Genomic DNA, 27084 nt, shown 5'->3' on the forward strand with positions numbered 1-27084 from the left:
ACAGAGCAAAAAAAAAAAAAAAAAATTGCTTCGCTCTCTGCCTTCCGTGTGAAAGAGACACAGGCGGAGAGGAGTGGCCTGATACCTTCGGGCAGGTAAATATTAACCCTCCACCAGCCGGCAAAGCACGCAGCCGGGAGTCCCACAATGCAGAACAGCGAGCCCGGAGGCACAAGGTGCAGAAACGCACCCACGTAGCCGTCTACAGCAATACCGCACACGCTACAATGGGCGGCCATTGTCGTCAACTCGCCCCAGAGCAGAAACCAGCAGATATTGTGCAAGGGCATGCAAAAAAAAATCCTAAAAAAAAAAAAAAAAAAAAAAAAAAAATCATACAATCACTCGACAATCTCGTGATTATATGACGTCTTAAAGGGTCATTGCAGCTCACAAGCACATTTTTAAATATATTTTTCTAGAACTGCCCAATGAATTTGAATATTTGATAATCCGTCAGATTAAAGGACGCTCACTGTAGTTTGCCCATATATAAGTCACCTGAAGTTTATCTATATTCTCCTGCAGCTCATTTTTCGCTTCCTTGGGACATTAATCATCATTGGGGACAAATTTTTTTTTTTGTCACTTACATTTTCGCAATTTTTTATTTTTATATTTGCATGGTTTGGTTCTAAGACTTTCTCTCCTACCCTGCATGTTCAACCTTGGTGTGGCTGTGGCTAGTGATCATAAATCAGCTGAGAAGAGCAGAGAAAAAAAAAGACAGATAAAAGCTCTGAAAAATCTGAAGGAGCTCACTGAAGGATTCTCAATAAACTCATTCTGCATAAAGCAATAGTCAATACAACACAGAAGCAATAGATGGTGCAAAAGCCAAGTGAAAACAAGTTTAGCCTCAAATAGTTACATTTAAGAAAAAAAAATAAGAAATTTCCCCCGAAGATGGACAACCCCTTTAAAGGAAATCTGTCAGTAAGATCGATCCTCCTCAGCCATCTATATGGGTATACAGGTCATAGAAAGTTAATAAAAGGATACCTTGATATCTGCGATCTGATGTCTTATTCCAGAGAAATTCATGTTTTTCTTAATATGTAAATGAGCTGTTAAGATCTATGGGCCGGACATAGATCTTCCTGAGAATCTGCCTTCAGAGATTATTGTAAATGAAAGGAGTTGTTACTGGTGTGAGATATGTAGATCAGGATAGCAGACTGTCAGTTATTACATGTCTCACACTGGTAACTCCCCCTTTCATTTACAATAACCTCTGGAGGCAGATTCTCAGGGAGATCTATGTCCGGCCCATAGATCTTAACAGCTCATTCACATATTAAGAAAAAAGTGGATTACATTGGAATAAGACATCAGATTTCAGATATCAAGGTATCCTGTTATTCACCTTCCTATGACCTACATGCCCATATAGACGGCTCAGGAGGGGTCATCCTACTGACAAGATTCCCTTTAAGTCATATTACAAATTCCACTTTTCATAATTAAAAAAATAAATTATTGGTCACCAACCCAAAAGAAAATCTTGGCACTCAAAGCTGATCCGTGATGCAATTGTATCTGAACAAGCATCCGATCACATCACCACCGCTAAGTGGCCACATATAGCATAAACATCTCCTGGCAGTGCACCGTATTGTGATTTCTTATGTATTTATTTTTTTAAAGCAGGTCACCTGGCACCAATTATTTCAGGATATATTAAAGGGAACCTGTCAGATGATACATTCTGCCTCAGCGGGCGGGGAAGCGAGGATCGGTCAGCGGGCAGGAAAGCGAGGATCGGTCAGCAGGCGGGGAAGCGAGGATCAGTCAGCAGGCGGGGAAGCGAGGATCGGTCAGCAGGCGGGGAAGCGAGGATCGGTCAGCGGACAGGAAAGCGAGGATCGGTCAGCGGGCAGGAAAGCGAGGATCGGTCAGCGGGCAGGGAAGGGAGGATCGGTCAGCGGGCAGGAAAGCAAGGATCGGTCAGCAGGCGGGGAAGCGAGGATCAGTCAGCAGGCGGGGAAGCGAGGATCGGTCAGCAGGCGGGGAAGCGAGGATCGGTCAGCGGACAGGAAAGCGAGGATCGGTCAGCGGGCAGGAAAGCGAGGATCGGTCAGCGGGCAGGGAAGGGAGGATCGGTCAGAGAGCAGGGAAGAGAGGATCGGTCAGCGGGCAGGGAAGAGAGGATCGGTCAGCGGGCGGGGAAGAGAGGATCGGTCAGCGGGCGGGGAAGAGAGGATCGGTCAGTGGGCGGGGAAGAGAGGATCGGTCAGCGGGCGGGGGAAGCGAGTATCGGTCAGCAGGCAGGGAAGAGAGGATCGGGCGGGGAAGAGAGGATAGGGCGGGGAAGAGAGGATCGGGCGGGGAAGAGAGGATCGGGCGGGGAAGAGAGGATCGGTCAGCGGGCAGGGAAGGGAGGATCGGTCAGAGGGCGGGGAAGAGAGGATCGGTCAGCGGGCGGGGAAGAGAGGATCGGTCAGCAGGCGGGGAAGAGAGGATCGGGCGGGGAAGAGAGGATCAGGCGGGGAAGAGAGGATCGGGCGGGGAAGAGAGGATCGGGCGGGGAAGAGAGGATCGGGCGGGGAAGAGAGGATCGGGCGGGGAAGAGAGGATCGGTCAGTGGGTGGGGAAGCAAGTATCGGTCAGCGGGCGGGGAAGAGAGGATCGTCAGCGGGCGGGGAAGAGGATCGGTCAGTGGGCGGGGAAGGGAGGATCGGTCAGAGGGCGGGGAAGAGAGGATTGATCAGCGGGCGAGGAAGAGAGGATCGGTTAGCTTGCGGGGAAGCGAGTATCGGTCAGCGGGCAGGGAAGAGAGGATCGGTCAGAGGGCGGGAAGAGAGGATCGTCAGCGGGCGGGGAAGAGGATCGGTCAGTGGGCGGGGAAGGGAGGATCGGTCAGAGGGCGGGGAAGAGAGGATTGATCAGCGGGCGAGGAAGAGAGGATCGGTTAGCTCGCGGGGAAGCGAGTATCGGTCAGCGGGCAGGGAAGAGAGGATCGGTCAGAGGGCGGGAAGAGAGGATCGATCAGCGGGTGGGGAAGCGAGTATCGGTCAGCGGGCAGGGAAGGGAGAATTGGTCCCTGGCGACTATTAAAACATGCATGGCTGGGACTCTAAAGGCAGTGGATGATCCATGCTGCCTAAGGTTTGGGCAAGATGTATCTGCTGTCCGGTTCCTTTTAATCCAAAAGAAAATATATTGATACTAGCGATGAGCGAACTTGCTGGGATAAGGTGTTATCTGAGCATGCTCGGGTGCTAACAGAGTGTCTCTGGCGTGCTCTTAAAACATGTTAGTGTCCCCGCGGTTGCATGTCTCATGGCAGTTTGACAGCAGCAACACATCCAGGGACTGCCTAACAAAAAGACAATCCATACATGTGTTGCAGCTGTCGAACAACCGCGACACATGCAGTGGTGGGGACTCGAAACATATTTTTAGAGCACGCCGAAGACAGTCAGCACCCGAGCATGCTCAGATAACACCTTATCCCAGCACGTTCGCTCATCACTAATCAATACTTTCTGAATTAATACTGAGGTCCTGTGATCTTTTCCATGTTTTTTCATGTAACACCCAAAAACTTAAAATGTATTTACTTAAAATGCATTTTATTGGAATTGTATGTCATATACCAACAAAAAGTAACAACAAGTAATACCCTACTGATCGTTTGGGATCCAACCATTAGGACCGCCAGCGACTGTGGAACCACAAAAACAAGGCTCTCAGCCCCATCGTGAGGGGATCGGTGATGCGTATGCTGCATTCATTGTCTATGGGGCTTCCCGATATAGCTCAGCGCTGTACTAGGCAGTCCCATAGACAATGAATGGAGCTGTGGCCGTGCAAGCCCTCAGGGGATATTCAGGATGGGGCTGCAAAGCCTTGTTCTCGGGGTCTCTGCAGTCAGACTCCTAGCGATCATCAAGTTATTCCCTATATTAATGAGGGTATGGAATGAATGGATTAAAGCGTAAATGTACGAATACATAAAGTAGTGCACAAATCCATAAATAAAGGAATTAACGTAATAAGAAAAGAATTAAGGAACTATTAGGAGTAGAAGTGGTGGGATGCAGCAGGGCCGAGTTGCATTTTCTGATAAAACTACAACATTTTCTTACTCCCCGAGTGTTATCACAAAGTGTTTAAGTAGCAAAATCAGCTTTGCTACATCTCTAAAATCATAATTTATCATGTACGTGATGTTTTATCCATCCCTGCCCTCATTTCATAGGATAACCCAGCCATGGTGGAAATCTGGTGAGAATCCCAGAAAGGTAATGAGGCATGGAGAGAGTGAAATCACCCGTACTGTAACATCAGTGATGGCGTTACGCGGAAAGTGTTGCTATAATACGACCGGAGTAAATATTTAGAAAATGCTTAAAAAAACCGGATTACAGAATCATCCACAGATCGGGAACAGCGCGGTTTGGATGTTGTCAAACTCCTTCTCCATTTATCTACTGGAAGGCAAACCCTGCGCCATGTAGCGCTTACAAAGGGCAATATCTTTACATGGCCGGTCCGTTCCTCCGCCACCGAGAAACCAGTGTTTGAATGGATATGCCAATGAGGCTGAAGAGCTATGGTAGATCTGAAGCCTCTGTCACTCCAGCTCTATTCCCTGCCCATCGTTGCCTCCTTCTGCTTAACTGACAGCCTCTATGTTCGGTGACTTCAGGCAAAGGAGCCGTCAGTCACACAGGAAGAGGCGGCGCTGTGCGGGAAATAGAGCTGGAGTGACAGAGGCTTCAGACCTACCATAGCTCTTCAGCCTCATTTGCATATGAATTAAAGACCTGATCTCTCAGTAATGCAGGATCGTACTTGTCCGTGTGAAGGTTTTGTTGTCAAAACCCTAAAATGCACTACACAAATCTGCCATTCAGAATTATGGAAAAGCTGGATGCCACACCTTAGGGGAGCCATTGTGGTTGCTACCAAGCTTTCCCAGTAACCGATATAGCTTAATGGAGTTTTTACAATTTGTCACACCTGGTTGCTGGTATCGGTAATGGCCTCCAGCAGTTTCTCCACCGCGGCCTGGAGTCGGGTGCTGATGTTCAGTATCTGAGCGTCGTCATCGGGACTTATATCTGTTCTGGAAAATCCTTCACCTGGGAGCTGCAGGGCTACATTCAGCTCCTCCCCAGCCGCTTCTGACCAAATCCCTGCTCCTTCTACTCCGACACCAACGTCACCGCCATCTGGACCGACTGCGGAAAAGATAACAGTAGTCATTAATAGTGCAAACATTCTGATTAATTTGCTGACATCAAAGAGCACCTTCTCCTCCATTGGATGAACCACCACATCGCTGCATTACATGGACGCAGTATCGAATTCAATGGGTGGGGTGTAATGCTTCATTTCTCCTGCGGGGGAGCTGCAGAGGAATTGAGCAGCTGCTCGCTGGTGTCTTCCTGGATTCTGAGAGATTGCATGGTGCCCATATACTGCATGACCTGGAGGTAGGTGATTGCCCCTTCTAACACAAGAGATGATGCCCACCTTCCACCCCCCAAAAAAGAGGCCATTTTTACAGAAAAAAAAAAAAAAAAAAACAACAGAAAAATTTGAAGAATGTGGAGATCTGTACATCTGTTGTCGGGTCTCATATTTTCTATGTTTTCTCCTGATCTTCAGAAACATTTTTCACAATTTGCTTCTTGTTTACCATAAAACTTAATAGCGGCAGATGGATGCAGGCGGCGCCAATTTCTAACATATCTCGTCTTATTCCAGATGGATCTACATATGGAGCTTTGCATGATACAAACATAAACCGCACATTTTATCCTTTATTTAGGGGGTGCAGATTCTCCTTGCAGAGACCCCCATTTATCATAGGGAGACTTTTTCCGACAGCCTCATAGAAAATTAATGGCGCGGCTGTCAGGCATCCAACTTGTTGCTTCCTCTTGTAACAAGGATATAAGTACCACGGGATATGTGATAATTTATTGATCGTGAGGGTCCGACCACTGGAGATCACATCGATCAGAAGAACGGAACACTTGTAACCCAGTAAGAATGGAACGGAGGATGCCCGTCCGACCGCTGCTCCACTCTCTATGGGGCCCGAGGGCTGCGCTCGGCGGCTTCCACTAGTGAATGAATAGAGTGATGGTCGGGTGTCCAACCTGCTGAGGCATTTGGTATCGGGGGTTAAAGCTCTCTGGCGAGAAAAAAAAAAAGTTTCTCAATTTTCTTATCCTGCTGGGGAAAGGGGAAAGGCACCATACTGCTCCTGATACTGCTGGGGGAAAGGGAAAAGGCACCATACTGCTCCTGATACTGCTGGGGAAAAGGGAGAAGGCACCATTCTGCTGCTGATACTGCTGGGGGAAAGGGGAAAGGCACCATACTGCTCCTGATACTGCTGGGGAAAGGGAAAAGGCACCATACTGCTCCTGATACTGCTGGGGAAAAGGGAGAAGGCACCATTCTGCTGCTGATACTGCTGGGGGAAAGGGGAAAGGCACCATACTGCTGCTGATACTGCTGGGGAAAGGGGGAATGCACCATACTGCTCCTGATACTGCTGGGGGAAAGGGAAAAGGCACCATACTGCTCCTGATACTGCTGGGGAAAGGGAAAAGGCACCATACTGCTGCTGTACTGCTGGGGAAAGGGGAAAGGCACCATACTGCTGCTGATACTGCTGGGGGAAAGGGAGAAGGCACCATTCTGCTGCTGATACTGCTGGGGGAAAGGGGAAAGGCACCATACTGCTGCTGATACTGCTGAGGGAAAGGCACCATACTGCTGCTGATACTGCTGGGGAAAGGGGAAAGGCACCATACTGCTCCTGATACTGCTGGGGGAAAGGGAGAAGGCACCATACTGCTGCTGATACTGCTGGGGGAAAGGGAGAAGGCACCATACTGCTGCTGATACTGCTGGGGGAAAGGGGAAAGGCACCATACTGCTGCTGATACTGCTGGGGAAAGGGGGAATGCACCATACTGCTCCTGATACTGCTGGGGAAAGGGGAAAGGCACCATACTGCTGCTGATACTGCTGAGGGAAAGGGGGAATGCACCATACTGCTGCTGTACTGCTGGGGAAAGGGGAAAGGCACCATACTGCTGCTGATACTGCTGGGGGAAAGGGAGAAGGCACCATTCTGCTGCTGATACTGCTGGGGGAAAGGGGAAAGGCACCATACTGCTGCTGATACTGCTGGGGGAAAGGCACCATACTGCTGCTGATACTGCTGGGGAAAGGGGAAAGGCACCATACTGCTCCTGATACTGCTGGGGGAAAGGGAGAAGGCACCATTCTGCTGCTGATACTGCTGGGGGAAAGGGGAAAGGCACCATACTGCTGCTGATACTGCTGGGGGAAAGGGGGAATGCACCATACTGCTCCTGATACTGCTGGGGAAAGGGGAAAGGCACCATACTGCTGCTGATACTGCTGAGGGAAAGGGGGAAGGCACCATACTGCTGCTGATACTGCTGAGGGAAAGGGGGAATGCACCATACTGCTGCTGATACTGCTGAGGGAAAGGGGAAAGGCACCATACTGCTGCTGATACTGCTGAGGGAAAGGGGGAATGCACCATACTGCTGCTGATACTGCTGAGGGAAAGGGGAAAGGCACCATACTGCTGCTGATACTGCTGAGGGAAAGGGGGAATGCACCATACTGCTGCTGATACTGCTGGGGGAAAGTGGGAATGCACCATACTGCTGCTGATACTGCTGGGGAAAGGGGAAAGGCACCATACTGCTGCTGATACTGCTGAGGGAAAGGGGAAAGGCACCATACTGCTGCTGATACTGCTGAGGGAAAGGGGGAATGCACCATACTGCTGCTGATACTGCTGAGGGAAAGTGGGAATGCACCATACTGCTGCTGATACTGCTGGGGAAAGGGGAAAGGCACCATACTGCTGCTGATACTGCTGAGGGAAAGGGGGAATGCACCATACTGCTGCTGATACTGCTGAGGGAAAGGGGAAAGGCACCATACTGCTGCTGATACTGCTGAGGGAAAGGGGAAAGGCACCATACTGCCGCTGATACTGCTGGGGAAAGGGGAAAGGCACCATACTGCTGCTGATACTGCTGAGGGAAAGGGGGAATGCACCATACTGCTGCTGATACTGCTGGGGGAAAGTGGGAAGGCACCATACTGCCGCTGATACTGCATCCTTTATCAATCATATTGATGGAAAAACCCTTTAACCACTTAAATTGGTAATGAAATTCTGCTGGTAAATATTTCAGCAGTAGATTACAATCATTTACTGTGATAAGGGCTTATCCTAAAAAAATAAATAAAAAAAATACATAATATTGTATAATATTACGCCTTTTTTATATTTTGATCATAAGCACTTCTACATAGCCACACATACATAGGTACACTGTACATATAATATAGTCAGAGTGGGTGGAGTGGCGGTATTACTATACATCCAGAAACCATATCTGTGAGTGCAGCGCCACATAGTGCACAAGGTAAGAATTACACAGAGCGCGCCTTGCCACACTTCGCTTACGTGCCCTGAATAAGAATATATGACAATTAATGGTGGAAGGAGTCATCCTAAATTGATGAGTGTTAGATAGTTGGGTTTGAGGTTTGCTAGTCAGGTTCGTACTACCCTAGAGGTCAACAACGTGACCCCCATTTTCCTGCATTACATTGCGATGTAGCAGCAACATACACTGGTCTCTGTGATTAAGTCAAAGCCGCCGTTTCGCCCCGGCCTAAGAGATCACCCAGTGGGCACCATTATAATATCTATCCATGGTGCCAATAAAGGGTCAGTGTCAGGCGCGACATCTCCTCCTCCCACTATGGCACTGGCATCCCTTCTTTACAACTTGCACTGATCTTACATGAGATTAGCAGGTTATTACTTATTGCAAGTTACAATATAAATGCGAATAATTGTGGATTTAAATCTGAAGAACAAAGATGGTGCAAGGTCTGGGCCAGAAGACATATCACAAAACACTAGAAGACGCTAAATAGATTTTCCTGGTTCTTCTTTTATGTTTCAATTCAGTTCATTCTCTGAAGAACTCTGTTTCCTTTCCATATTGAGCCCTTAAAGGGGACCGGTCACTCCCCATAAATATGTAATTTTCTCACCTTGTGTAAATTCCGCCGTTCTCCAGAATCTGGGGTCGTCTTCCTTTAGTTCCTGAGCCTCTCCGTTCCTGAGCTATGGCCTCCTCTTTCCTGTATGTAAATCTTGTCTTGTAAAGGCAAGTGGACCTGCCCCCTTGGCTAACAAGACTAGATTTATATACATGGAAGATGGGGCCATATCTCAGGAACGGAGAGGCGCAGGAAGACAAGAAAAACAGCGCCGGATTCAGGAGAAAAGTGGCTTTTATTTCAAGTTAAGAATAAAAAAAACAATTACAGCAAATGACAGATCCTCTTTACACCTGCCCAGATCATATCCAGCTGCACACCTTCCTGCATGTCCAATGCTGAGGTTTCTGAATGCCCTTGCAACAAGTCATCACTTTATAAAGATAAAAGTAACCCTTTAAAGAGAAAAAAATAAAAAACATTTTAGTAACAAGCATTTAACCTTCTAATCAGGCAAAACAGAGAAAAATATAACTCGCATATTCTCCATGTTTACAGCATTGATAATCAATGCGGAGGACTGAACGTTCCTGCACAGAGATGAACATGGGGCTCCCAGGATGCACTTTAGTGATTCATGTCGGCTCAGTGAGCAAGCGGCAGAAATCACTCAAGAAATTGATTATTCAGTCATGCCTGTACTTGCCAAGAGGATAAAATGTGTCCTGCTGGCGCAGTAATACAGTAACTGCTTAGCTAATAAAATGCTATTAGCAGGGAAACTGTCAGCAGGTTGTTCTACATGGAAGCAGTGGTATGGCTGGAGAGACACTTATGCTCCCCCCAAAAATGGTACCCGTTATGTAGAGGTTCGATGTGCCCGTCACGAGAAGTCACATGCAAATCAGGCTGGAAGTGCACTGGGTGCAATAATGTACTTGGACAAATCATTAACACCCCCACTGCTGGGTGAAATAGAAAAAAAAATAATAATAAAAGAAACTATGACACTTTTGTTTTGCTGCTTTTTCTACGGCTTTTACCATGCGGTAAAAATAATTTTTCACTGTGTTCAGCGGGTGAGTACAGTTCTGGAAATACCAAATTTATTTAGAAGTAGATAATAAACAAAAAATTCACAGAAAAAAAAAATTTGTTATTTGGAGAATTAAAGTATTTTTTTAAACATTTTTCCAGCAAAGGAGTTGAGGGAGGGCTTACATTTTGGGCATCGATTTGTTGCTTTTTTTTTTTTCTTAAAAAAGGGTGACCCCCCAAAAAACAAAAACTGCAATTTTAGCATTTTCATATGTATATATTTTCTTTTTCACCATATGGGATGATAAATAATAATAATAATAATAAATGTAATAATAATGATAAATAATATTTTATTAGTTAATTTTTTAAAATCATTTTTATAGTTTTTTTTTTTTTTCATTTTATAAGTGCAGTGTGTTACACTCATGTTTTTTTAATTTTTAAAAACCTTTGAGTATTTTTTTTTCCATATTTTTTTTGTATTAATTTTTTTGTAAATTATTTTTGTCTTGAAGTATACGATAAATCTTGTGATCTGCTGCAGGCCGGGCTGGATAGGAGCAGTACGATGGCGGACACAGGGGCCTTCAGCGTGAGGCTGCGCAGCCAGGGCAGGTTTCCATGTGGACTGAAGCCGTACAATGCCAGCAAGCAGAGGTATTGTAGATTGTGGAGAATTGATATGGAAAGGATAAGAGAAGTCGCACCTTTACGTGCCGAGGATCTAACTTGCGGCCACATGACAGATTACGTCATTGTAGGCTTCACCTGCAATAATGATCTACAGGTCGTTACACCTGAAAGTTATGTAAACTTTCGCAATATAATTTCCTGTATATTTCCGCCAAGGACGGTGCCAGAATCAGATCCCATTATTGCAAGTCGCTGTAAGGTCAGTCACTAATTACTGCAGGGCAGGTCCTAACATGCCGAGAAAGAACACGGTGTCCATGAGCATACTCCAGACCAGAAAGGACGACTCAGCTCTTGGCTTTGATGTGTTGGAAAAAGGTAAATAAATGGGTGAAATGTAAGGCGTTGGGGGATAGACGACCGGGTCAGAGCAGATCTGTGGATTGGTACCAAAAGTGGGTCAAGGAAGGACAACCGGTGAACCTCCAACAGGCTCGTGGATGCCCACATGGGCAGTAGGGAATGGCTGGTCCGTTCCAAAAGAAAGCTACTGTAGAGCAAATTTCGGAATTGGGTGTAGGTATGGGGCAGAGTAGTCTCAGACCGGTGCCCGTGCTGAACCCTGCCCACGTGAGCATCAGTCCAGGACCACGGAGCAAAAGAAGAAGGCGCCTGGTCATATCTAGTCCATGATGTGGACGGTATGTGCGTCACTTACCTGCAGAAGACATGGCACAATGGTAAGAAGATGGGCCAGCGGAGGCGGTGTGCGGGCATCACGTGGATGAGACACCTACCTAATATTGTACAGACCTATTATTATCCCCCCACCACCACCATCATGGGAGCAGGATTTCTTGGGCTGTGGCCCCTCAAAAGTATAATGCCGCCAGCCACACTGCAGGAACTGTACAGAAATGTGTCAAAGAGATGAAGGCGACGACCTGTCTACAAATTCCCCAGATCTCGATCCAATCGATCATCTGCAGGACGTGCCGGGAAAACTAGTCCAATACCGCGCCGAGGAACTTACAGGATATAAAGCGTCTCCTGCCAGCATCTTGGTGCCAGGAGCCACAGGAGGCCTTCAGAGGTCTAGCTGTTATGGTCGATGTTATGAAGTTTCTTAGGGTGCTTTCACATATGTTGGCCTCGTCGAAGCTTAAGCCGGACCCCCTGCAAAAAAAAAAGGGATTCGGGCGTATGCACCCACAGTCTATAATGGTGCCGACAGTGTAAGTGTGTTCTGTCACGCCTCATTTTTGGAAGTGTACGCCTACTGGAGATGGACACCCAGATGCAGACTACTAGGTTTCACTGTCCGCCTCCAGTAGGCATCCACTCCCAAAATTGATGCACGACAGAGCAAACATTCGCTGTCGGCACCATTATAGCCTATGGTCTCATCGGCGCAAACACCCGAATCCCATTTTGCTGGGGGTTCTCTCACAAGCCCCGACAGTGGGAATGGACCCTTAGCCATAATAGAAGAGACGCAGATGTATAATAGAGCGGCGTCATTGCTTCTAGGCCCTGAAGTCTGCCAGAAAATGTTGCATAAACCTGGTTATAATTCAGGATCTGCAAAAAAAAAAATAATCTGTTCTTACCCCGGGTGAGATGGCTGAAACATATGTCCTGCAAGGTATTTGTATCTCCTTGCGAAGACCTGGGGATTTTACATGCAATGCTCCCTGGGAAAAAGTATGCAAATTACCGTAGTTTTCCTCCAGTAGGAAGAAATATTATTCTCTAGAGTCTCCTGCAGGACTCCTTACACCATCTCTGAAAGGGGAAGGAGCAGCTTCCAAAAATCTTCTGCAAGAAACAGAACCTCTATTTGGGGAACACAAAAATGCATCTCGGAGCGAAACCCGGCCTCCGTTATCAGGACACCTAAACCAATGTGTGTGCTGTGAGCTCCAATTTATCACCTGTCAATCATTGCCTCCGGGGACAGAACGGGGTGCCCGGAGCAGTCAACCTGACGTGGCCGAGCCATAGGGTCCTGTTACCGGGATCTACAACCACCGCAATAAAGCACTGGGCAAGTGGCAGCATTGCCTCCCCCGCACTACCGAGGAGGTAGTGATTTGGCCTCCCAATGGGTGCCACCGACCGGTCATTCTCCGCACACCTCCGTTGCCTGGATCACCCCAATTACATCACTGACGCTGGCGCCAAAAAATATTCCTTGTGGCTCTCCACCCATTAATCAGGGAAGGTAGTGGCATGCGGATGACGGAAACGTGCAATTTTTAGTGTAAAATCTCATAATAAATGTAACCCTTACCAGTCACTGTGATGGAGGAAGGAGACGCCACTTCACGGTCTTCGGGTTCGGCACTCCACACGTGCACTTTGGAAGTAGACTGACGTCTTCCAGATTTGTCCAGCAAGCCGACAACATGGCGCCCAATTGTCTCCTCTACGGCGCCTGTCGTCTTTACAACCTCCAGCAGAATCTTCAGTAGGTGTTTATTGGTTCTCTTCAGGCTTTTCCTATACAGAAAATTACAAGGCACAAATAATGAGGATAATAACAGGCTACAAATAAAAATGACAAAGCAAATATAATCGGGTTATAAAAGGTATCACCTACTATAATAGTGAGGCTATCTGCAGACACCACTAGGGGGAGCTGATAAACTTACTGCAGACAGTTTTATAACAGAGCTCAATGGATTTTTTGCCTTCTGCTCCCTCTAGTGGTGACTGCAGGGAAACAGGGATTTATCAGTTAAAGGAAAACGGACACCAGAACCCTTCTCTGTTCTTCTGTCATGGCTGAAGAATAAAGGGAAAGAAAAAAATAATTTGGCCTTGCTATTTAAATGAGGCAGTCACCATCACTGGTATTTCTCCCAGCGTAGAGGTGGAATTGGAGCTGCTGAACCTGGGCATAATTAGCACCATATTAAAGAAAGATGCAAAAAAAAAAGCTATAGTTAGAAGGGTATTCCAACCTATGACATTTATGATGTCCTTGCTTAATTGTTCCTAAAACTATAAATATTTTTTTTTCCAGCTGTCACTGTACATACAGTTGTGGCCGTGGAGAGAGTGAGGATGCGGTAATGAGTGAATGTCAAGGTGGAGGGCAGACATCTTGTCCTTGGAAAGAAAGATCTTTGCTTGCCTCATATTGAAGAGTATGCCCAGGAAGATGAGGCGCTTAACTGGGACGAGGGACAACTTGGGGAAGCTTACAATCCCAACAAAGGAGAGAAAGATTGTTGAGAGTGATCAGAAAGCCCTCCTGTGCCCTAGAGAAGGACCGAGCTTTGATGAGGATTTCGTCCAAGTAACGGATGACAAGGATCCCCCTGGCCGGCAGGATGGCCATCGTTGCTGCCACAATCTTTGTGAAGATTCTGGAAGTGGTGGCTAACTCAAAAATTAGAGCTAAGAACTGGAAGTGCGACTAGTGAATTGAAAATCGTAGGAACTTCTGATGTCCCAGGAAGATTGGGACATGGTGGTAGGAGTCCTGAATGTCCACCAAGCAAAGAAGCTCCTGGGGTTCCATGGAGGAAATTACCGAACAGAGAGACTGAGCCATCCTTCTTGGGAATCTTGAAAATATTGGAATAAAAATCTGTGAATCGCTCTTATGAAGGAAAGGGAATAACAACCCCTAATTAGAGAAGTAACGAGATTGCCTTGAAGAAACAAGAGGAGTCACTTGAGGGGCAGGACTCGAAGAAGAGCTTGTGGGGCAGTTGTCCTTAACAGTGGAGGACCATATGTCCTGAAACAAGATTACCGTAGATGTCGGCCTACCCTGAGCAAATTCTCAAGTAGGGACGATTCGTCATGAGGAGGAAAATCTGTTGGACCTACTCCTGGATGGCCTGGCCTGGATAGGAGCTGACTTGAAGGAGGCTCTCTTTGTTTCTTGCTGCGTTATGGGATTGTGAATGGCTACAAGATTGTAGGAGTGCTGTCCAGGGTGCTGGAAGAAGGTAATTCCCAGGTTGGATGATTTGGTCTGCCAGCTGGTCGGGAGGAAATCCCGCAAGGAAGCCTTGCCGCAATTGTTTAGCCCAAGCAGATACTGATTTTACACTCTTGTGGCGGCAAAGGATGGACACAAGGCAGCAGAGGCCACCAACTCAAAGGCTGACTTGCCAGGGACTCAATGTGCCTATTGTTGGGGTCTTTTGAGAGATGCCCCATCGGATAGGGGAAGCATGATCTTGGTGAATAGCCTGGAGATAGGTGGATCCATAGTTGAGGATTCAGTCCACAGTTTGATAAAAGTGGGATGAAAGGGATATAGAACCTCTAAGCGCTTCCTTATTTGGCACCGCTTGTCGGGATGCTACCACTCCCATGCTAGGACACAGTCAAACTCCTTATGGTTAGCGCAGACTCTAAGGACTCACCTAACCCACCTAAAGGAGACTACTTATTAAGATGATGCCATATCTGCGACTTACATGTTCAGGGTTTGGTTGATGGCCAGGATAAAGCTGTCGACAATATCTCTCATCTTAGAGGCTTGGTCGTACTCTAGATCTGAATCAGATTGAGACCTGGAGTTAGAACTCATACCGGCCTGTGTCTCCAGAAAGGGAGAGCAATGAACAGTGTGGAAGAACCCGGAGGAGAGGGGGGGATCTAGTAAAGGAGCTGGAACAGGTTAAGTGAAGGATCAGACTCTTCCTGTGGGGTAGTCATAGTGCCTGAAGTAGAGGTAAGGGAGCCCATCCAGGAAGGAGACCAAGGCTTGTGAGACCTTAGGTAGGTCAGCGACAGACTGGGAGAGAGAAGCGGCCATATCGGGGTAAAGGGCGCATTTTCCTTGCGGACAGTTGGGGGCTTCCAGGGCGTGAATGGAGAGCTCTGGAGATGAACTCCTGGCAACATGGATCGCCTTATCCAGGCACTGTCGAGCGGACCAAAGGGTGAGGGCAAGGACCGTTCCCCGGACCACCCGAACGTTCTGGTTGCGTTAGGGGTTAAGGTCCTACCGGAAAGATAGGAGAGGATACAGCGTGACATACTCCACCCTGTGCTCTCCTTCTCTACACGGGGTGACAGAGTGACAAATTCCACTCTGTTTCCCATCAGGAAGATTTGTCTATATCTGAAAAAGACAGGAAAAATATTAGCGGAAAAACAACAAAAACTAAGGTGTCTGCCTCCCACTAACACTAAGCTAAAACTAAATAGCTTTGCGCCAGTTGGTGGGTGTACACTTCCGGGGAGGAGCCAAACTTATTTTGCATAGCGTCAGCCTCCTCCTAGTAGCATACACCCATGGTCCTCTGTGCCCCCCCAAAGAATCAATACAGAAATTGCAATATTATTATTATTTTAATTTTTTTAGAAAAAAAATAGTAAGATAAAAAAAGATGGCAAAATTAAAAAAAAAAGTACAATATTTTAGCAAATTTAAACATATAATTAAATTATTTGGCGGGAAGAGGGGGCTTGTGTGTAACAGTCACCACAATGGAGGTCCTGAGCCGCGTAGACAGACAGCGAGGCTGAAGATTGATGTGACATTTCCCTGTGTGATGGCATATAAAGCCTCCGAGCCTGCGGCCAACTGCTGCCGCCAGAGATAAACCCATCTGAATAAGCAGATCCACAAACAGCCGGTAAGAAATCTACTTTTTTTTTATGCAAAACTGAATAAATAAACACAATAAGGAGATATTGTGAGAAAACATGAGACACCGATGTAGGAAGGGCAGAACTGGGCTCCTGGAGATAATCCTGCGTCACTGACAGGAAGAACTAGACAAGGACTATATTCACCTTTTTACTGATTTAATGCATCAAAAATAAAAAATGAAACAAGTCTGCAAAAAAAAAAAAAAATTATTAAAAATCTATTGATTTTGCCTGATTCATTATTACATTTGCGCCCGTTTCTTTGTCAAATTTCCAGAGTTCTAAAAACAATGTGTCATCTGAGCACTGTCTGGGTATTGCAGCTGAACTCCATTGAAGTGAATGAGCTGCAATACCACACGCATCCCGTGGACAGGTTTGGCGCTGTTTTTTTAGGGGGAGGCAAAAGCAGCCAAGTTTTTCAAATCCCGGAAGGCGTCTTCCCACTGATGACACAGCACGACTGTGCTAGAATAGGCGGACAGAACAATCCGGAACAGATCTTTCACTGAGCATAGGCTGCCATTGTTCTCGGTAGCACAAGCCCTGTTTACACAGGACGATGTGCTGCCGAGGATGATGATCATTTTCACCTGACGAACAAGCATTTTGCTCGTTCGTCAGGTATCGGGCAGCCTGTTTACCCTGGATAGAAGCACTAGTTCCTGATAATGGCGCTGTGTAAATTCACTCATTCATTTTAAGGGGCTGCAATTATTTTATGTGCAGTACATAAAAAGAACAGTCAAGGTAATGTAAAGCTATATTGGCGTTATGCCCCTCAAAAGGAGGAGAACAAAAAAAATAAGCAAAAAAAAAAATAATAATAATAATAATTCAGACAAAATAAATAAAAAATAATTTTTGTCTCCTTTTTAAGAGTAATGCAAGAAAACTTCCATGAACACAGTTAAATCAAAATGACATGCGTGTATTTCTTCATGGAAGGATGCTAGCCTATACAAAAAACAAAAACCGGATCAGCAGGGTCCCCGCACCTCCGCACCATCTATATATATATATATATATAATTGTCTAAGGGTCACTTCCGTCTGTCTGTCCTTCTGTCACGGTTATTTGTTCGCTGATTGGTCTCGGCAGCTGCCTGTCATGGCTGCCGCGACCAATCAGCGACGGGCACAGTCTGATTAGTCCCTCCCCTACTTCACTGCACGGTGCCCGCTCCGTAATCCCCACCGCTCACACAGGGTTAATGGCAGCGGTAACGGCCCGCGGTGTAACGCACTCCGTTACCGCTGCTATTAACCCTGTGTGTCCCCAACTATTTACTATTGATGCTACCTATGCAGCATCAATAGTAAAAATATGTCATGTTAAAAATAATAAAAAAAACAAAAAACCTGCTATACTCACCCTCCGCCGCCTTTGCCGCTCCTCGCCACGCTCCCTGGATCGCTCCATTGCAAGCGGCAGCTTCCGGTCCCGTCCCAGGGCTGGTGTGCGACAAGGACCAGCCGTGATGTCACCATAGGTCCTGTTCACACCAGCCCTGGGACCACCGGAAGCTGCCGCTTGCAATGGAGCGATCCAGGGAGCGTGGCGAGGAGCGGCAAAGGCGGCGGATGGTGAGTATAGCAGGACTTCAACGGGCTATAGGTGAGTATATTTTTTTTTTTTTTTTTAAGTCTATACTACGTGGCTCTGTGTTGGGCAATATACTACGTGGCTGGGAAATATACTACGTGGCTGGGCAATATACTACGTGGCTGGGCAATATACTACGTGGCTGGGCAATATACTACGTGGCTGGGCAATATACTACGTGGCTGGGCAATATACTACGTGGCTGGGCAATATACTACGTGGCTGGGAAATATACTACGTGGCTGGGCAATATACTACGTGGCTGGGCAATATACTACGTGGCTGGGCAATATACTACGTGGCTGGGCAATATACTACGTGGCTGGGCAATATACTACGTGACTGGGCAATATACTACGTGGACATGCATATTCTAGAATACCCGATGTGTTAGAATCGGGCCACCATCTAGTATATATACATTTACTAACACTGACTTTTTTGTATAATCATGCATTGGACATTGAATCAACATTTCTAGCAATGAAGCTCAGGGGACAGAAAATGATCCCTTCTGACGCCACCATCTAAAATGAGATCACAAAAAAATAATCAAAAAAAGAGGTGGGTCTTCCTTTGTCTTTAGACTGATTCGCGTACTGTGAAATCACTGTGTGTATTATCCCTGTACTGTGACATCACTGTGTGTATTATCCCTGTACTGTGACATTACTGTGTGTATTATCCCTGTACTGTGACATTACTGTGTATTATCCCTGTACTGTGACATCATTGTGTGTATTATCCCTGTACTGTGACATCACTGTGTGTATTATCCCTGTACTGTGACATCACTGTGTATTATCCCTGTACTGTGACATCACTGTGTGTATTATCCCTGTACTGTGACATCACTGTGTATTATCCCTGTACTGTGACATCACTGTGTGTATTATCCCTGTACTGTGACATCACTGTGTATTATCCCTGTACTGTGACATCACTGTGTGTATTATCCCTGTACTGTGACATCACTGTGTATTATCCCTGTACTGTGACATTACTGTGTTTATTATCCCTGTACTGTGACATCACTGTGTGTTTTATCCCTGTACTGTGACATCACTGTGTATTATCCCTGTACTGTGACATCACTGTGTGTATTATCACTGTACTGTGACATCACTGTGTGTATTATCTCTGTACTGTGACATCACTGTGTGTATTATCTCTGTACTGTGACATCACTGTGTGTATTATCCCTGTACTGTGACATCACTGTGTGTATTATCCCTGTACTGTGACATCACTGTGTGTATTACATCTTTCCTGTGACATCACTGTGTGTATTATCTCTGTACTGTGACATCACTGTGTGTATTATCCCTGTACTGTGACATCACTGTGTGTATTATCTCTGTACTGTGACATCACTGTGTGTATTATCCCTGTACTGTGACATCACTGTGTGTATTATCCCTGTACTGTGACATCACTGTGTGTATTATCCCTGTACTGTGACATCACTGTGTGTATTATCTTTATACTGTGACATCACTGTGTGTATTATCCCTGTACTGTGACATCACTGTGTGTATTATCCCTGTACTGTGACATCACTGTGTGTATTATCTCTGTACTGTGACATCACTGTGTGTATTATCCCTGTACTGTGACATCACTGTGTGTATTATCCCTGTACTGTGACATCACTGTGTGTATTATCCCTGTACTGTGACATCACTGTGTGTATTATCTTTATACTGTGACATCACTGTGTGTATTATCCCTGTACTGTGACATCACTGTGTGTATTATCCCTGTACTGTGACATCACTGTGTGTATTATCCCTGTACTGTGACATCACTGTGTGTATTATGCCTGTACTGTGACATCACTGTGTGTATTATCCCTGTACTGTGACATCGTGACATCACTGTGTGTATTATCCCTGTACTGTGACATCACTGTGTGTATTATCCCTGTACTGTGACATCACTGTGTGTATTATCCCTGTACTGTGACATCACTGTGTGTATTATCCCTGTACTGTGACATCACTGTGTGTATTATCCCTGTACTGTGACATCACTGTGTGTATTATCTCTGTACTGTGACATCACTGTGTGTATTCTCTCTGTACTGTGACGTCACTGTGTTTATTATCCCTGTACTGTGACATCACTGTGTGTATTATCCCTGTACTGTGACATCACTGTGTGTATTATCCCTGTACTGTGACATCACTGTGTGTATTATCCCTGTACTGTGACATCACTGTGTGTATTATCCCTGTACTGTGACATCACTGTGTGTATTATCCCTGTACTGTGACATCACTGTGTGTATTATCCCTGTACTGTGACATCACTGTGTGTATTATCCCTGTACTGTGACATCACTGTGTGTATTATCCCTGTACTGTGACATCACTGTGTGTATTATCCCTGTACTGTGACATCACTGTGTGTATTACATCTTTCCTGTGACATCACTGTGTGTATTATCCCTGTACTGTGACATCACTGTGTGTATTACATCTTTCCTGTGACATCACTGTGTGTATTATCTCTTTGGTTGGATTACTATGGTTTGCAATATTCACATTATACCATCTGGAGTTAGGCCAAGATTTACATTTTGTTTTTCCATTACATTCTAGTGATTGTCGGGGGTCACGGTGGTGGTAACTCCTCTTGTTTATAGATCAAGGCAAATCCATGCCAATACTTAAAATCCATGAAAAATAATAAGAAAAATAATCATGATATTTTCTTTTCTTATAATAGAGGTTCTCCCTTCCATATTCAGAGGCAATGACAACCATGCTGTGAACTTTTTACTTTTTTTTTTTCACCAAGTCAATTTTTTTTCCAAATAAACATTTTCTAATCTACACATGGACAGAATCAATAATCTAAGGAGGTTAGAGAAGTTTAGAGCTATAATAAGAAGAATATAATAATTATTTTTATTTACATAGCGCCAACATATTCCGCAGCGCTGTACAATATAGAGGGGACTTGTACGGACGGTAGACATTATCGTTATGCTGTAACCACAGAGCTGTCCTTTAATACATTCTTCACAGCAGTGCCTCGGGTATCATGTCTGTGCAACATCGTCAGAGGACGACAGGCAGTAACCTGTGCCGTGAAACGCGCACGTGGCGGTGATGACAGCTGAAAGCCTTGAGCACATCTGCAGAAATGACGACTTAAAAGCCTAATTATACAGCTACAAACTTGATTGCAAAGCGGAAACATTTTTGTAATGTTTGTTTTTATTTTTAGGGAACGCGGATCCGACCGGCGTTCGCGCAGCGTTACCTGTCACCGATGACATCGCTTGCCCGGCTCTCCTCGTCCGTCCTCCTCTCGCCTCCATCTCCTCGCTCGTACTCCCAGCCTGGCTCCTCGCTCTCGGGCTGCGGGATCCGTTCGTCCTGGGTCAATTTTGGCAAAGGTAAATAGTAGAAGAGAGATAAGAATCCGGTCATTCCCGGAAAAAAAACTGTTCATAAAATGTTGCATAAAAAAATTTAACTCCTTGCAAAAGAACAACAACAAAAAATTCTTAAAGGAGCCGGCAGTCATCCAAGCAGTAGAACAATGTGTGCGGAGCAGGCGGTGACATTGCTGCAGAGGACTCCTGACAACACTCCGGTAACCATAGACGGAGGCGATCTATCGCAGAGACTCCACCCCGCGGCTATCAGGGCTCAGGAGCTAGAACGTGACACTCCAAAGGAAAAACAAACATGGAGGGAGTCCAGCGCCCGGGGTCCGTCCGCGGCCGTTACCTGCGTCTGAGAGCTGTTGTCCTGCACGGGACGGGCCGCCGTCCTCCCCGCGGATTCTGCACACGTCTGCTTCATGGACTCCAGCTCCTCCAGCAGCATCTTTTCTCTGTCCGTGCTCTGGTTTTCGGTCAGTGCCGACGCGTTCTGAACAAATTACATTCATTTCACTGGCTCGATAAATATTTGATCATTCCTCAAGTTAAAAATATCTCTCTTTTATCATCAGGAGGGCGGATACCGGGCAAGAAACGAGAATCCGGGCACAAAACAGAATTAAAGGGACAAAAGAAATCCTTAATGTCGGTCTAATGTAATTAAAGGGGGATGTCCGAGGCTTAGATACTGATGGCCTATCCTTGGGATAAGTCACAAATATCAGATTGGCGTGGCATCGGTAGCCAGCACCCTCCAATGTTCCTATATGCAAGTCCTGCAGATGCCAGAAGCGCACAGCATATGGGGCCGGGATAGCACAGCTCCATACACGGTGTAGTGGCCGTTCTTGGGTACTGCAGCCCAGCTCCTATTCACTTCAATGGGAGCTGAGCTGCAGAATCAAAGAATGACCACTACACAGTGTCCTTCCAGCAGTTCTGGGACCTGAAAAAAGTCATATGATATTCATGACCTATCCAATGTATAGCCCATCAATATCGAAGCTCCGAAAAAAAAAAAAAACCCTTTTAAAAAAAAGGGGATTGTCTACCTTACGGGAGGTAAACGGGGCTAAAAAAAAATAAATTATTGCAATTGGGTTTCATCAAAAAAATTTTACATTGCTTTCTTTCTAAAACCTTTAGATTTAGTATCAGGATGCAGAAGGAGTTAGCTGAGAATCAGTCAGTGAGCTCATTCTAACTAGAATGTCTTTAACTCTATTTTTCTGAGCTCCTCTTCACCGATTTAATATGCAGGGAAACTAAGAGCCTGTAAAGAGCAAATGGTGCAAAACTTATTAATAAAAAATGAAAAATAATGTTTTAAAAAGTACCCAAAAGGTGGACAACCCCCTAAATTAGAAATCCTTTACTTCAGCACTGACGTAATTCCCGCCATGTCGGAGAACTGACGTAATTCCCGCCATGTCGGAGAAGTGGACGTCTACTTAAATTAAATGCAATGTCCACGAATTAGATACTGATCAACTGCGCTTAGAAGAGGTCATCAATATTAAACTGGGGAGGGGACTGATACCCAGGACCCCCCACCGACCTGCTGTTTGCAAGCCCTGAGAAAGCCAGAAGTGCGTCGTGTATGGAGGTGAAACACCACAGCTCCGATCAGTGGTGGTTCTCCATTACTGCAGCTCAGCTCCCATTAAAGTCAACATGGTCTGAAACGCAGTACCTGAGAACGGCCACTAGACTGTGTACTGAGCTGCTGGGCTCCGGCCGTCGCGGGACCTGATAACAGCGATTTGATCTGGGTGTCGGACAGCCTCAGGTGATCTCTCGCGTAGAGAAGCCGGACAATGGCTAAACAGACTGGACAACCCCTAAAATTACCCCTATGTGTACGAGGCAAACGAGACCAACCAGCGAGCACACATTGTGCGCATCATAATTATAAGGCTAAAGGTGACCAAAGGAAAAAAAACATTAACCAAAGCCTGCAGACTATGTAAATGTATATGGGTGTCCTGACTTTTGTGATGACAGGAGGACTGGGCATGCTGGATTTCAACATGCCTGATCCTTTTATTTCCAAGGTAGATAAACTGGCGGATTAAAGGCCCTCTACACATTCACACAGATTTTTTTTTGTTCATTTTGCTTTCTAAATTAAAAGTTTGCACATCCTTATGATGCACGGTCTAGCTGCGGGTCTCCTGACTTGAACTTGGTACATATGTGTGAAACCGGCCTTAAAGGGGACCTTTTCCCAAACGCTTCATGTTTGACTGGACACACAATGTAAGAGTGGTTGCAGAGAGGAATAAAACTTTTTTTTTTTATTTCACCTCTCCTTTGCAAAGGATATTAGCAATTAAAGTATTTGGCATCTAAACAGCTAATCTTTTTTAAAGTCCAAGTGGACATTACCAGAGAGATTTCACTGGGGGCGTGTTCTTCTTCTTCTTTCTGACCAATCGTAAGCAGGCAGCAACACATTGGGGGAAGAAGAACACGCCTCCACAACAACACTTAAGTGTTTGTATTGAGGCTCAACTCTGCAGCATTGCCCCTTCCTCCCATGTTAACTGCCAGGAGGCACAAAAACTGAAAGCTGTCAGTTAATCGCAATCCGGTCTGCTGTTCTCAAACAAATCATCACTCTGCAGCGAAGAGAGCAGACAGTTTTTCAATGTCTCACTTGGAGCTTCACCTACACTACTGTGGGGGCGTGTTCTTCTTTGCCTAGTGTGTTGCTGCTTGCTTATGATTGGTCAGTGTCATAAAGAGGAAGAAGTACACTCCCCCCAGTGAAATCTCTCTGGTAATGCCAACTTAGACTTAACTGTTTAGGATACAAATACTTTCATCATTAATATCTCCGCAAAGAGAAAGAAAATAAACAAACAAAAATTTTATTCTGCTCCGCCGCATCTATTACTTCGTGTGTCCAGTTCAACATGAAAAAATTTGGTGAAAAGTCTTCTTTAAGCAATTTTTTTTTTTTTTTTAAATAATCTTCATTAAAAACAAAATGTTACAATTCTGAGTATCTGCTAGTTGAGAGCTCTGGAAAATATTGCAAATCCATCAGAGCTCCGGACAGATCTCTGCTCGCCCCTTCCTTCTCGCTCTGTCTTAGAATTAGGGTTATACACAGATCTCTACAAAATAGAGAGGGGGAGAAAGCATGAACAGTGTGAGGGAGGGCAGAGAAAAATAGGTTATAGATAGGGAGGAAAGCACATGAAGTGGAAATGAGTGCAGGATAGAAGCTGTGCTAATATATTAGTAGTGGAGATGGCAGCACTCTAGATACAAATGGACCTTACATCCAGCCTGTAATACTGGGAGAGACACTCTCACAAGAGAAAATAATACAGCTTGGATCAGACTCTAAACTGTAAGTGAAGGGGCCTGAAAAGTGAATGAAGGAATGAAGATTGAAAAACCTCTGTAAGACAGGCAGTGTGGTTCCTTACCTCTGCCAGCTGTGCCCGCAGCCTGTGCACCTCTAACAGCAGCTGTTCCTGGTCGTACATCTGTCTCTCCAGCTGGGCAGCATGTGCCAGTCTCAGGGCCTCCGTCGCCTGCTGGTATTCCTGTTCCTGCCTCACCAGCTCCTGTCTCATGTCCTCCACCTTTTCCTCATACAACTGTCTGAACTTGGCGCCTTCTGCCCCCATTGCCACCATCTGGTTGTAGTTCTAAAAATGGGAATGATAAATGGGGAGATGCAAAACTAAATATTCATTTTCATAACTTGTAGCTCTGCTACATGTACACAGTGGAAAGGAAAAAAAAAAAGGCAAGACTAAGATTAATAATAATAAAAGCATGATTTTATTGATCAACTTACAAGGTCTTACCATTACTATATTACAAACATGTATAAAAAGTTCAGTGACAACAAAGATGATATCAGGAGAACAAAAAACAGATGAGAAGAAAAGAGAATAAAGGCTACCTGCATGGAGTATAATGTATAAGTGGATAATATGGAAATACATATGTCAAAAAGCAACGTGATGTCAGATAAAAGTGTCATACAGGTATGGATCAGGCTTATAGGGTAACATAAATGACGAACGTATAAAAGGCACAAAAATAAATAATTTGTATGTTTCACGTTCAATGCTTCATCTGAGGGTAGTGGTGAATTCAATTCAAAATACGTGTTGGAGTCCTGGGGGAGTATAGCCACCCCATTTATTACATCTGGAAATTTGAAGCACTCCTGTTATTTGCAATTTATTATAAGAGAACATAGTTGGGAGTCCTGGGATTGGTATCCACCCTACAGCTATGGTGCTGCTTCTGTCATTCCAAGATAGATAGATAGATAGATAGATAGATAGATAGATAATCAGATAGATAATCAGATAGATAATAGATGGATGACAGATAGATAGATAGGATAGATAATAGAAGATGATAGATAGATATAGATAGATAGATAGATAGATAGATAGATAGATAGATAGATAGATAGATAGATAGATAGATAGATAGATACAGTCATGGCCAAAAGTATTGACTCCCCTGCAATTCTGTCAGATAATACTCAGTTTCTTCCTGAAAATGATTGCAAACACAAATTCTTTGGGATTATTATCTTCATTTAATTTGTCTTAAATGAAAAAACACAAAAGAGAATGAAGCAAAAAGCAAAACATTGATCATTTCACACAAAACTCCAAAAATGGGCCAGACAAAAGTATTGGCTCCCTCAGCCTAATACTTGGTTGCACAACCTTTAGCCAAAATAACTGCGACCGACCGCTTCCGGTAACCATCAATGAGTTTCTTACAAAGCTCTGCTGGAATTTTAGACCATTCTTCTTTGGCAAACTGCTCCAGGTCCCTGATATTTGAAGGGTGCCTTCTCCAAACTGCCATTTTTAGATCTCTCCACAGGTGTTCTATGGGATTCAGGTCTGGACTCATTGCTGGCCACCTTAGAAGTCTCCAGCGCTTTCTCTCAAAACATTTTCTAGTGCTTTTTGAAGTGTGTTTTGGGTCATTGTCCTGCTGGAAGACCCATGACCTCTGAGGGAGACCCAGCTTTCTCACACTGGGCCCAACATTATGCTGCAAAATTTGTTGGTAGTCTTCAGACTTCATAATGCCATGCACACGGTCAAGCAGTCCAGTGCCAGAGGCAGCAAAGCAACTCCAAAACATCAGGGAACCTCCGCCATGTTTGACTGTAGGGACCGTGTTCTTTTCTTTGAATGCCTCTTTTTTTCTCCTGTAAACTCTATGTTGATGCCTTTGCTCAAAAAGCTCTACTTTTGTCTCATCTGACCAGAGAACATTCTTCCAAAATGTTTTAGTCTTTTTCAAGTAAGTTTTGGCAAACTCCAGCCTGGCTTTTTTATGTCTCGGGTAAGAAGTGGGGTCTTCCTGGGTCTCCTACCATACAGTCCCTTTTCAGTCAGACGCCGACGGATAGTATGGGTTGACACTGTTGTACCCTCGGACTGCAGGGCAGCTTGAACTTGTTTGGATGTTACTCTAGGTTCTTTATCCAACATCCGCACAATCTTGCGTTGAAATCTCTTGTCAATTTTTCTTTTCCGTCCACATCTAGGGAGGTTAGCCACAGTGCCATGGGCTTTACACTTCTTGATGACACTGTACACGGTAGACACAGGAACATTCAGGTCTTTGGAGATGGACTTGTAGCCTTGAGATTGCTCATGCTTCCTCACAATTTGGTTTCTCAAGTCCTCAGACAGTTCTTTGGTTTTCTTTCTTTTCTCCATGCTCAATGTGGTACACACAAGGAC

The 27084-nt window shown here is 45.3% G+C and overlaps 1 protein-coding gene across 4 annotated transcripts in view; it reads right to left on the reverse strand.

Annotated features, from left to right (window-relative positions):
- Positions 1 to 27084, reverse strand: part of AKAP9 (A-kinase anchoring protein 9) — a 269468-nt gene that overhangs the window by 111255 nt on the left and 131129 nt on the right. For all 4 annotated transcript variants that reach the window (XM_069729428.1, XM_069729427.1, XM_069729425.1 and 1 more), the window contains 5 exons: positions 24775 to 24999; positions 21681 to 21824; positions 21208 to 21323; positions 13001 to 13209; positions 4969 to 5189 (listed from right to left, as the gene is read on the reverse strand). In XM_069729428.1, coding sequence (XP_069585529.1) covers positions 4969 to 5189; positions 13001 to 13209; positions 21208 to 21323; positions 21681 to 21824; positions 24775 to 24999 — 915 coding nt within the window. The remainder of the gene's footprint in view (positions 1 to 4968; positions 5190 to 13000; positions 13210 to 21207; positions 21324 to 21680; positions 21825 to 24774; positions 25000 to 27084) is intronic.

The sequence above is a fragment of the Ranitomeya imitator genome, chromosome 6, assembly GCF_032444005.1.
Source record: "Ranitomeya imitator isolate aRanImi1 chromosome 6, aRanImi1.pri, whole genome shotgun sequence".
Lineage (NCBI taxonomy): Eukaryota > Metazoa > Chordata > Amphibia > Anura > Dendrobatidae > Ranitomeya > Ranitomeya imitator.